This window comes from Epinephelus moara, chromosome 9 (assembly GCF_006386435.1).
Source record: "Epinephelus moara isolate mb chromosome 9, YSFRI_EMoa_1.0, whole genome shotgun sequence".
Lineage (NCBI taxonomy): Eukaryota > Metazoa > Chordata > Actinopteri > Perciformes > Serranidae > Epinephelus > Epinephelus moara.
Window position 1 is genome coordinate 24,471,321 of NC_065514.1, and position 13,645 is coordinate 24,484,965.

The 13,645-nt window shown below is 39.4% G+C and overlaps 1 protein-coding gene across 10 annotated transcripts in view; it reads right to left on the bottom strand.

Moving 5' to 3' along the window:
* Window positions 1-7,130: 7,130 nt before the first annotated feature.
* Window positions 7,131-13,645, bottom strand: part of add1 (adducin 1 (alpha)) — a 33,850-nt gene continuing 27,335 nt past the window's right edge. For 4 of the 10 annotated variants that reach the window (XM_050052506.1, XM_050052507.1, XM_050052514.1 and 1 more), the window contains one exon: window positions 7,131-9,306. In XM_050052506.1, coding sequence (XP_049908463.1) covers window positions 9,026-9,306 — 281 coding nt within the window. In that variant the 3' untranslated portion in view covers window positions 7,131-9,025. Of the gene's footprint in view, window positions 9,307-11,999; window positions 12,016-13,463; window positions 13,502-13,645 lie in introns of all 10 variants that reach the window. The other 6 variants (XM_050052515.1, XM_050052510.1, XM_050052511.1 and 3 more) reach the window with 5 other exon arrangements.

Genomic DNA, 13,645 nt, shown 5'->3' on the forward strand with positions numbered 1-13,645 from the left:
GTTGCAGCAACATCTGGTGATGACGGGCGGGGAAGAAGTTTACCTGTAAAAGACAACCATTTATCATTACTTTAAAATGAAGTCAGTATATCAAAGTGTTGATACCGTTGAGGTATTCTGTATGATCACGTGAGCAAGATCAGTGAAAGCAGCCTGCCTTCAATATCTTAATCATTCATGTGTGCTCATGGTATGTATTTGAATAGTATATTACCTGCCAGCCTTCTTTTGATCATGTCATAACAAATAGAAATATTTTTGATACAGCAGCCTTTTACTTGAATCCTTTAAAGATGTCTGTCTCAGGTACTGGCATTTACATAATATTAGACCAAAAAATTAAATAAAGAAGTTTGAGCAATTTCAAGAAAAAGAGAATCTTACGTTTCTTTAGTGGCAACTCCTGGCGCTTCTTTGGAGGCTTTCGCTTTTTCTCCACCGCTAGTGTAGGTGGTGGGTTTGGGACATTCACCCTTGTGGGAACAGCACTCCAAATCAGTCCAGCGTGGCTAAAGATAATAAAACAAGCGTTATCTTACTTCATCTATCTATTATAAATAAAATGATGAATGGAAGGCATTTTAATTATGTTACCACATGAATAGTACATACACATCTGATGGCCTTTTGAACTGGCTAGAATGAAAATGGCCACTGCAGACTCTGTAGCTCTGGTGGAGCTGTTGGGTGCTTATCCCCTCCAGAGAGGCATTTCTCAAGTTATGCACCCACCTTGCACACCTGCAACACAATGTGAATAATTCAAATGCTTCTGTATTAACCCTATAATGCACTGGGTATTCAACTGCCAACATAATTTATTCCTAGGGACCATTCTTAACTTTTTTTTTGTTATTAGATTTGTAGGCCATTATAACAGAAATAAAACATAAAAAAAAGGTAAATATTTATTTGTATAGATGCCAAGGATGGTGTCTGTGTGTTAGTGTTTGTTTGTTTGTTTGTTTGTGTGTGTGTGTGTGTGTGTGTGTGTGTGTGTGTTCATTTAAAGTCTGCACTGAGGGTTAAGTCACTTAAGTTTATTAGCATCCCATCTTTTTAGTTTATTGCTAAAAAGATTGTTAATGTAGAGCCAACAGCAAACTCTTTTTCATCCGTTGCTTTCTCTTCTAACATTTTATATTAAACAAAAGCATTATAGCCTAACAAATAAAAGCTCATCCATGTGAATAAAAATAATGTGATTACTATAACTCCCGTTTCAGTGCATTGACACGTGCAGTTTTGCAAGTGTTATCTGGCATATTAAATTGATACGTACACCTCAGGAGTTCTTACCTGTCGGGATCCTTCGGGAAACGGTGGAAGGCCAGGTGCGGGGTGTTCCACTGATAGTTCTTGCAATTGATTGCACTACACTTTTTTCTTTGACTTTTTTCATCCTTTCTCCTTGACATCTTGAATGTTGTCTGGCCGCAACAGTCCAAGCTCGACAGTCCAAAATGGCGGCAGTGCTACCGCAGCGCCCCTACTTTTTCTTCTTCTTCTTCTTCTTCTTTGTGTTTTCTGGCGGATTGCAATACCAACTTTAAAGGTGCATACCGCCACCTACTGGACCGGAGTATGTAGGACAGGCTCTAGTTTTACATTACATTATATCATGGATAAATAATAAAGAAACAAAACAAAATTTAAAAAAAAAAAAAAAGAAAAAGAAAGAAACGCCAACCGCTATATTCTATAAAACAAACCAGTGTTATATAGGTAATCTATTACCCCTCTCTGTATCTCCCACACCTTATCTCCCTTAGTTCCCAGTATCCCTGCCAAATTCCAATCCCGCCCTGCCTCTCTCACCCTTTGTTGCAACATTACCCTTTCATCGTTATATTTACTACAGTACATAATTACATGTTCAACATTTTCAATAATATTACAATATGTGCAAACTTGTGAGTTTACTTTTCCCAATAAATATAAAGTATTATTTAAACCAGTGTGATCAAACCTTAATCTTGATAAAACTACCTCCTCTCTTCTACTTCTTCCCTTAATACTCTGTGCTCTGACTTTGTTTTGTATTCTGTAATAAGTTCTGCCCTTACTGTCCTCATCCCACTTCTTCTGCCAAAATTCTGATATTTCCTTTTAGATTAGTGCTTTTCCTTCACCTTTTCCAAATGGAATATCAGTTACATGTCTCATACTAAGTGCTCTTTTTGCCACCCTATCTGCACATTCATTTAATCCTTTTAATCCCACATGGGCAGGTACCCTACCTCGATCCCCACTTTCTGAACTCTGAACAGACACTGAAGAATTTCATACATTAAATCTTCCCTGAGTGACTTCATATTCTGTAAGCTCAATAACACTGCTGCAGAGTCAACACACAGCACCACCCTGACTGGTCTCACCTCCTCCACCCACTGAAGCCCAAAAATGACTGCCATCATCTCCGCTGAATAAACTGATAATTTATCTGTTATCCTATTGCTCAGTTGAATTTGAAAAAGTGGGATGTAAACTCTTGTACCAACGCGATCATTTTGATCTTTTGAGCCATCAGTAAATATTTGTAAATAACTGCAAAAATGATTATTTATGTATTGATTTGCACAATGCTCTATTTCCCTTTCCACCCAATCCTTCTTTAGGTTCATAATACTAAAATCTACTTTAACCTTAGGAAAAAGCCATGGAGGAACATTACTTATTGGCAAAGGGGAATTAAAACAAATTTCTTTAATGCCATATTTTTCAATTTTATCTTTTATCTTCCACCCAAAACCATTTCCCTTAAAACTGTGATATTCCCAGCATTCATTTATGACACTTTAGATGTTTTCATCCCCACACCCTCTTAACTTAACTTAAACCCAATATGCTAATGAGAGTTTGTCCCTTCTGAACTCTAGTGGGCTTTCACCTGATTCCACCAGCACGGCATTAGTTGGAGTTGTCCTCATTGCCCCAATACAGAGTCTCAAGGCTTTGTTTTGCATTCTTTCAATTTTGTTTAAGTGTGATTTAGCTGCTGCTCCATAAACAAAACATCCATAATCTATTGCTGATCTCATCAATGCCTTATATATATATATCTATTAATGCCTGCTAATCTGCTCCCCAATTATAGCTCTCATTAAATTAATTACTTTTTTGCAGTTTGTTTCTAATTTTTCAACATGCAACTTCCACGTACACTTTTCATCGAGCCAGATCCCCAAGTACTTAAACGCAGCGCCCCTAGTGGCTGTTGTCAAAAATTCAACGGAGCTCCGCCTCTTGGTGTCCATACTCTTTGACTATAGGGTGAATAGTGAACTCTTGCCTGTAGAGGGCAGCATTGCGCTTTATGAGCGCACAGCCTGCCGAAAATTCATTAGTAGAAGAAGAAGAAGAAAAACAATACACAGGCGGCATGGCTAATGCTAATGGTACTTCAGACACCGCAGCCATGGGCTCGACTGAAGCCACTTCTTATGGATACTTGAAGGACTTTTATGAACAAGTCGGTACAGACTACAACGGGAAGAACCTCACATTTTTATGCAAACTGTGCGCTCCGACTCTGAAGAAACATGTCCGGACATCAGCCACATCGCTAACAAATCTGAAGCGACACATCGAGTTGATGCATCCCACCAGTCTTGGGAAATATCTGCGAATGAATGATAATCACAAAAGATCGTTTACAAAGGGTAAGACAGCTGCTAAGATCTATTATTAACTGTGCTCTGCAGAACTGATGTCAACACATATCTTTAGCTATAGCAGCTGTAATGGAGCCATTGGTGGAGCCTGTAGCAGCTCACTTGTCAGCATATAAATTACATTTTAGGTTTATGAACTGCTGCATAATGTAGTTCATGCAGGCGGAATGCAATTTCCATTGCATCTCCAGTATCTTTTTCCACTTTCTGCTCAATAGGCTTCATGGTTCAAGTGGTGAAACTTCATTTTAATCTGTGATCTAAACTTTGAGCTGTGTGAACTTGAGCAACAGTGTTTATTAGTCTCTATCTTGGCTTATTACAGCTGCACCCAACATGTCAGTGGCTCTGCAGAAAGCCAAACACACCATAGACCTCAAGGACCAGCAGATCCAACACCTGCAGGAAACAGTGGCACTCCTCACAGAAGAGAGGACCTTCCTGAGAGGCCTGCTAGAGGATGGTGATGCTTATATTGAGTTTAACATCAGCTAAATTTCTTTTTACTTTGATGTGCATTTTCTGTGATTTGCTCTATTCTTGTTTGTGCAAGGTATTTCTTACACTGCATTGCTTTTTAACCACAATATTCCGATATCATAGTTCTGAAAGGGAGAGCTGTCAGTGTATCTCCTGCATCAGCTGGGCCACTAGTAAAGAGCGAAGATGACCCTCAAGTCGGCTACGGCATCTCCAGCACCTCATCATCTTAATTCCACTCCCTCAGAGGAGGAAGCAAAGAAGAAGAAAAAACAAGAAGTACAAGAAGAAGAGATTCAAGAAGGTGAATTTCCACAGAGCTGTTGCGAAAGTCACAGAAATTTTGATAGTTGAATTATCTGTGGGTTTTGGGGAGGTGTTGTTGACTGAAGGGCTGGCAATCAAACACTGGCACTTATCTTAAATGTATGTAAACACACAACAGTGAAATCAGACAGTATTCTGTTCCAGCCCTGTGTGTTTAGGGCGTGCTGCCCTGATGGAAGGTAGGGATTCTAAGTTGTTGAAACAGTCCAAGACCCCAAAATATTCAGTTTGATATCACAGAAGGCCAGCTCATATTCACATTTGGAAAGTGAATTATGGCCATTTTTACTCAACAAATGTGATAAATTGGTTATCAAAGTAGTTGCAGATTAATTTTCTGTCAATCAACTAATTTTTTATTCAGCTTATTCTTTCAGCTTTAACTTACACACACCTTTTTTGACATGTATTTCTAAGACTTATGTGATACCTATCCCTAACCTATCCTACCTGTCCTCGGCCATGAGCACCTTCCTGACTGTGCAGGCTGACCTGGCTGTAGACATTTTGTGCTTCTTGTAAGATGATGAGAGCAGCCAACTTCCAGTCCTGGAGCAGCCATTAATAGAGATGCTACCAGGGGGGGGTGCCCATTAAATCCTCCGCTCAGACTCGCCGCTGGCTGAGGGTGGATGTCAGATTCTTGCCCATCAGGGACAACAGGAGATGGAGGTGGAGAGTAAGGTGTGTTAATCAAATCACCAACTACTGCCCTGAGAGTTTAGAGCACATCTCTGTAGTCCATCTCCCCCACAGCATGGTGGCATTCTGCACACAGGTCCATGTTGTTAGCAGACATGTTGTATGCTGTTTCCTGAAGTTGCTGGGAAGAATGACTTCTGTCTGATTGTATCTGAAGGTTACTGAGCTCCTGTCACACACATTGATAAGAAGCTGATTTTGAGGCACTTTTATAGAGAGTAAAATTAGGGATAAAGGTGCAAACTTGATTCTTGGATAGAGTCAAGGTGAGAAGGGGCAGCATTTGTGTAACTGCTGCTATAGAAAGCACCCTGATGGAAATAGAAACATCCCTTGACAATAAATTACCCCAGTCAGTGCAGCTAGGAGCTCTTGCTGAGAGTGACAACAGTACCCTGACTATTACTAATAATAATAATGGCTGAATTAGAAATATCAGGGAAAGTAATCACATCTACACAATAAGAGTCTATAACTGAGGGGAGCATAAAGTCAGGGTGTGAATGGAGGCAAAGTTCCCACAGTTACAGTATGAGGTTTCTCCATCTCTGCTACTTTCTACTTCACTGCATTTATAAGGACAATATTGTACATTTTACTACATTACGTATGACAGCTATAGTTCCTTCTTACTTTGCAGATAGCAATTATGTCACGCAGCTTATTTAACATATACATTTATAAAATATGAGGCACTTTGTCAAGATTGAAGTACCCAACCATATATATAGTTGGTAATATGTTTCACCTTAAGAGCTTGTAATATTTAAGTGCAGCTTACATGGTGATTAATCAGTGTTAATAATCCAATGATATATGATAGAAAAGTTTGGAAGGAGCAGATCAGCATTATAAGTACTTTAAATCTTTAGTAATTTTACTTACAGCACTTCTGTAGTTTTAGTAAAGTAAAATGTTGCATTTACTTACGTAATTTTTAAGTATTATTATAATTCCATTTAATTAAGGAGCAGTAAATAATGTACTGAAGGCCAAGCCTTACCAACTGCAACATTAAAGTGATGCTTACACAATAATGCATCATAATTATAACCCAGTATTCTGAAATGGACCATTTGCATAACGTGTACTTTTACTATTGGTACTTACTTTGATATGCTTGTACTGTAATTAAATGCATGACCTTTAAATGTAAGAGTATTTCTACACTGTGATGTTGCTACTTTTACTCATGAAAAGATCTGAGTACCTCTTTCACCACTGTACACCGTTTATTGATTACATCCGTTATCAATGTCTGTGTTTCGCCTGTGCCAACTGCAAACCTGCTTATTTCAGCTGTAGAGGAGACTCACCCTGGCCATTATTGATAATAGTATTACATTCATTTGCATAGTAAATTTCATTAAGGAGATGCAGCTCAAAGTGGTTTACATGTCGAACATGTTTGCATTTTCACTGTAAGCATATTAATATGCTGATGTGAGCACTTAACTCTAGCACGGCCTCATGGAGATGCTAACAGGTCACTAAGTAAGCCCAGTGGTCATGGTTGTATCACACCAGGCCCTGACAACCAGCTATAGTATACCAAATATAAAGATATTAATATTGTTACATATTTTGTATTCAATTTTGATTTATTTTGATCCTTGTTTTTATTTTTACTCTTTTGTTGTTTAATGGTTTTGTCTGTTTTCTTCTGTCATCCACCTGCATACTAAAACCGATTGTTGTCTTATTGCATGAGTGCTCTTGATATACATTTACCCATTGTGTGTAAAATGTTGAGATTATTACTGTCTACATACACATTGCTGGTAATGCAACATCAGATAATAAACTGTTGACCATAAAACAAAATTATTTTACTTTTTTTTTTACATTCTTGATGCATCTTTATCATCTACTGCACTGTTACCTGGAATCACTGATCCTGAACCTGAATAAAAACTTAATATTGATATAAATACCCCACAATACCGATTTCCAAGGTAGTGTTTTTTATTCATGGTTGTAAAAGAGGCAGAACCATGAGAAAAGAGAGGTGAAGTCTGTAGATGGTATACTGATGAGACACATTTAAATTGGAAGTAGTTCAGACAGAGAACACACACCAGCATAGCTGTGAGGTTAAAAAAAGATGACTCAGATGAAAACCATGACTACAAGGACTTTAGTAATGTTATCAGCACACTAAAGCTAAAATAAAATATAACTGAAATAAAAGAGGGGGAGTTACAGTCATTTAAAGGACAGTACACGCTCTAAGCACTCTATACATGCAGTCCTTAACGAGTTAGACATTCTCAGCTTGTATGCAACGCTGTAGATACACCATCTGTCATGAAGCGTCTCAGATTAGGTGAAGCTTAGACTGATGACGAAGGCTCCGTTAAAACAGAATGAATAAACACAAGTTAGGAAGCAATGCGACCTGCGACCTTAAGCACAGCTCATTACACATCAGTGACGTTAAAATAAAATGCTTCTCCAGTGTACATCGTGGCTTAACCGCAACTGGAAACACACAGGTATTCAATGACAAAGTCTATTAGCGCAGAGTGGAGTTTAAAAGTGGAGGCTGAGGGTTCTGAAATATGGTTGATCATGCGGCGTCCTAACAGTGACACTGTCATTTACATGTTCTGCAACTGTGTGTGTGTTTATGATGTGGAGTTCCCAGACAGTGGTTTATAAAAGAGGAGGTTCACAGTGCTCTCTCACAGCAAGCAATCATGGCTCAATCTACTTTGTGAGAAAAAGCGAAAAATATTACATACAGAATGAAATCTCACAATATGAAGCATTTCTGTTTCTGACTTTCAGAGATGCAAAACAAAGCCAGGCTCAAATAACTAGAATAAATGAAAAACATAATCTGAGAATTTGTTCTTACACATTCCTTCATACTAAAGACTTACAGCTAATATATTATTGTCAACCCTCGGAATGATCGACAAGCACGACGCTTGCTGACGCTTCTCAGGGTGACTCATGCTTTGTTGTGAACCACGCTCAGCATCACCAGGTTCAAACTACATCACCTGCAGGTTTGCAGCACTGCAGATGAACGTGGTTTGAGGAATATTAAACCCAACTTGCACATCATATAAAGATCTAAACCACTTTACAAAATAGCTCTAAGTTAAGGCTGTGTTAAATGCTTTTGAGTCGATTTTGAGTTTTTAAAAAAAGTCGTCAGATGTGATGCAGCTTGTGGATGATTTAATCAAATAGTATCCCAGCTACAGATCCCCCTGTGCTGCTAACGTGATTACATGGGTGCAGAGCTGCAGAGGCCAAAATTAGCACTATGCAATTTGTAGTTCTCGCTGTCAAAATTTCCCACCAGTTAAATGAGAGAGTACAAGCTTCTCTTTCTGCATTCACTGTTTTTAAAAGACACTTTGACATATTTTTGATACAATCCCAATACATTCTAGTGGTTACAACAGTTTAGTAATACTTCTCTTCGAGAAAAAAAAAAAAAGAAAACCGAAAAAAAAAAAAGAGGGCGATAACACCCCAAAACCTCACATTGAGTGTGGGCCTGTAGTAGTAGACATGCATTAAAGGCCAGATGGAGTGGACAAGACAGAATGCATCACTCACTCACAACTAAAAAGCCTCTAATAGTTAAAAACCTTTATGCAATCATTTTTACACTGTATACAAAATTGGCACACACTAACGAGGAAAAGTAGGTTAATAAGCCGGCGACAAATGATATCAAAACAACAACAAAAAAAGCATATCTGTGTGTTACTGTGGCTTGCTCGAAGGGTGCGATGATAGCAGACAAAATAAAAATTAAAAAAAAGCGAAAAAATGAAAAGAGGCAGAGGCCAGCCATGAGGACCGATCCAACATTCTCCGATCTAGGACTCTGTCTTTTTTTTGTTTTTCTTTAGGAAGGAGGGAGTGCGGAACTTCTTTTTCTTTTTGGAGGGTGATTTGCTGGGAGACTCTTCTCCCTCCTGGTCGCCAGCGTCAGCGGGTTCCTCCCCCTCGGCTGCGTCTGCTGCTGCAGGGGCGGAGGCAGAGTCTTCGGCAGGAAGTGCTGGGGCGTCGGAGGGGTCGTCAGGTGTTAAGTCTGGAAGGGTCTGTCTCAGGGTGGCTGCGTCGCTCTCATCCTTATAGGTTTGCTCTGGCAGGGACTCTGATGGGATGAGGAGGAGAGAGTTATTGATCCAGGAGGATGAACTGATGGAACCTGCACTGCTGGGCTGACACACCACTGAGGCTACTGCAAATCATCCACTGGATAAGCTGTTAAACCCAAAATTTTCTACTTCAAAAAAGCTCTCACTTGTCACCGCCTGAGTCCACACAACTAGACCTCTTTAATTCAAGTCATCTATGAGACTGATGTATTTGTATAAAGAAGACAAAAGTCTGACACTTCCAAAGAAACCATTCCCACTAAATTCAGAAACACACACATCAAAGGCCGAACCAAGATACACTGTCTCTCAGAAAAGCGTCTCTCCAGGACTCGTTTGCGTCTTACCTTTAAGAATAAGCAACTAAAAATAAGACTTTGCTCTCATTAGCAGGATTTTCTCTCTCTCTCTCCCGACTCCTTTCATTTTCCTTATTCTGACAGGCCCAAGCTGGTGCACAGCATTTTTGCTTTACCTTCATTTAAACAGGGAAATCTTAATGAGTGCAGATCCCTTGCTCATGTGCACCCTGTGTACAAACAAACAAAAAGCAAAGTCTACAACACAGAAAATATTGCAATCTTTTTTCAAAAGATTTTGATGCCAAAACCACACACGTGGGGTTACAAAAGTCCGGTGAGAGGATCAAGTCAAGTCAATTCAAAACCGGCACAGCTCTCAAAGAGAAATTAGGCCGTGATTAATCCAGTTGCTGGGAGTATAAAAAAGATATTCTCTCTTGACTTAATAAGGAGGTCCTGTGGGAGCATGTCTTGTTTTGATGGATCCACGTGTCAAAATCAAAATAAAGAGGTTCACTACAGTAATCTTTAGGGCTGCACAATATGAGGAAAATATGTGACAAAGCTGAATATTGCAAGAACGATTTTACTGACGATAAACAACACATATTAAAGTCTACTTGGTTCTGTCTTTCTGCTACTTTCAGTATACTGTTTTCAACATTGTTTTATTAAACAAATTGAACTTTGGCACCAATAAGAAAAGACTGTGCAATTTTCTACTGATACTCTTTAAAGCTTTAATTCTTCGCCTGAACCTGATGTGGCTTGTCCCTAACCCATCGGATTCTGGCTAGACCAGGTTGTAATTTCTCAAAATTCCCTCAGGCTTGAATTAGGTCGGGTTGAAGGCAATTTCCCAGCTTTTTTTTTTTTTTTCCCTTTTAATGCAGACCTTGTAGTCATAGCGCTGCAATCAACCAATTATAAAAAATGAAAATTTCTAGATTTAGAATTACATTAAAACTGGAAAAAACACAAGATTAGGGGGTCAGTTGCTCACATTCTGCACACAAACTGTCATCTGTGCACAGTGGCAACTGTTGCATTGGACTGAAGGGCAAACTAGAAAAAGAGAGTGAGGGGCTACAAGGTGTAGTTGGCAGTATTTGCCTCTGCTTCCCCAGTAGTGGGAGAGATGTGTGTAACATGCAGCTGTGAGTGGTGATCATCATCTTCACGCTTCAGATTGGGTCCAGCTTGGACAGAAAATATGCAGCTTCATGTAGGTTGGGCCCGATCAAAGCTCTAATACTCTTTCAGATAACTCAAGTTTAAATATTTCAATAATAAAAATAAAGCACCAATCAAGCCTTTGTGTTTGTCCAAGTCTGTAAGCATCTAAAGAGGGCTGTGCTAAACAAACACATTCTCACTCTGACCTTGTCACATATCAATGTTTGGTCATGGACCTTCCATGTCCAGATATGACATTGACCCATCCACCCACCCTAATTGGACTTTCGGTGCCTCAACTTTCCTTCTTGTCCCACCGTTTTTCCACCTGATGTCGCTGAGCGCCACTAAACTATACCAGCGTCTGGCCGCGTATCATGCCGACTTTAAAGGATGGCTTTTTTCCGTCAGTGTCTGACACCGCAAGTCACTGCCCAAGCTCCCGATTTCGACGACTTCAGCGTGAGACCATGTTGTGCTAGAATGTAAGTCTAAAATTACATTTTTATTATTATATCACTTCAATGTAATAGAAGAGTTAAGCAACCCTGCAATACCTGGGGCCTGTTTGGCTAAATGCATAATTTAGACCTTATTAGCAGATTCTAAATATGACATAATGACACGATCTTGAGACTTAAAAGTTAGTTGGAGACGGAATTTCCACCCATTCATACAATAATGTCTGGTTAACTCAAACTAACAATCTGCAAACGAGACACCGCTTTTGTCCAATTCTGTTTAAAATCATGCACCCATCACCAGATAGTGACCAAAAAATCCCATGTCATCATTTAAAAATACTCCCAGCAAAAGAGTCAAGAAGCAACAAGTGCTGGATCCAGAAGCTCTGATCAGTGGCCCAAATAGCATCCACACCACTGCCTCAAGCTCAGGTACAAGCTCACACAGTGCAGTCGGGTGCAAAACCACCACAGCTATCGCTCACATGCTTCAGAGACGAGCAAGAAAAACCCTCCGTCAACACCTAAGAAAACGTTACACACCAGTCTTGATTTTACATCTCTCGTGTCTGTCACAACAGAGACAGGGCCGAACACACAGACAGAAAAAATGGAGACAAAACAGCACCACACAGCCAAAGCATCAGACCTCAACCATGTTACAAGCTAAACCAACAGGGAGTCTCAGCAGAGGCGACAGCAGCAAGTTTGGTTGAAAAGCCACACCCAAATAAAACACTGATGTACCTGGTAAAGGACTCGTCTGTAAGACAAAAAACATTCAACACATTTTCAAAACACTATCTGATTTTTTTCCATGAAACACAAAAAAGTGTCATATAACATTGATAAAATGTGCATATGTGCAAGAGAGGTTGGTTAATCTGACAGTGAATCGTTGGCAGGAAGAAAAGAGAGGTTATAAAACAAAAAAGGTTTGGTGAGCTGCGAGGTGTACTTCAGGAACATCCTCCACTTTTCATTAGGCCAGGTCACTATCATTTGGTCAAATGGGACATTAAAGGGTAGCTTCAGTATTTTTTTAGCCTCGTTGCTATTTTGCTATGTTTTTGTATCAACGTGACTGATCGAAACTGGTCCAGTATAGAGTGACAGTGCTGGAGCTGGCAGTCACTACAGGCTGCAATCTATCCACTTGGGGCAATCGCGCATCGTCAGTTTACATCCACTAAAAGTGCTTGTTTTTACCAATGACAGGCTCAGATTGTTATTATTAGTGTCTGACATTATGAAAAGGACACCACAAAGATAGACCTTTTTGTTAAAGAGAAACATGCTTTCCCTTAACCTGAAAAAAGCCATGTAAACGCTATCCACCAGACTCCATCTAAATAAACAGTAATTTTAGCGTGTATAGAGCCAGCATGTTTTCACATCTTACTGGGTGAATTAAGGGTTTATTTCAACCACACTAGAGTTGATGATTGTTGGAAAAGTGGAAAGACGAACCAAGAAGGTGTTGTGAGTTTTATTTTGTTTCTGTTGACTTTGAATAAAGTGTGTTGTACGATTGTAAAATTACTATTTATTTAAATGGAGTCTGGTGGGTTTGGTAATAACTATTTTGAGTCTGTTTCTGGTTTAACAAAAAGGAGCTTTATCTTTCCATAATATTGTCAGACAATGAGAATAATAATCTGAGCCTGTCAGTGACAAAAACAAGCCCTTTTAGTGGAGGTAACTTGATGTTGTACGATTGCCCATTTATGATACATTGCGGCCTGTTTTGCTGCTGCTGGCTGCAGTGATCTCGCTCAATACTGCACCAGTTTAAGAAAGTGTTTATCTAATTTGTCACTTTGACACAAACACATGGGAAAATAGGATCCACGTAAAAAAAAAAAAAAAAAAACCTTTAGTTACCCTTTAATACCTGATACTACAGATCTTAACCTGAAAAAGATTGCTAAGAAAATGCATCAATTTCTTACACTAGAAACAGTGAATCGCAACAAAGGGAGGAGCTCTGAAATAACCCCCATCAACCCCCGAGAAAGAGATTCAGAGGAGTTCAGAGAACCGAGTTAAAACCGACTGAACAGTTTCAAACCCCAGATATAAGGGGTTAGTTCAGACCACAGAACAGCTCTACTAGTGAAGCCATGCAAAGAAAAAGGGTAAATGATCAAACACAGGTATGGAGGGTGGCGGGTAATTAGGAGGGTGGTGAGGAGGTGGAACAGTACGTACTTACTATGGCAACAGGTACTCTTTTGTATTTCCATCTCCTGATTGTAATCGCAGCCACAAAGAAGAAAAAGCACAAGTAGAAACAAATGTCTATGCAGATCAAACCACAGGCACAGTGTTAAATTAAAAAGGAAATTAAAACGTGAATAAGAGAAAACAAAACAAAACAAAAAAAACACCAG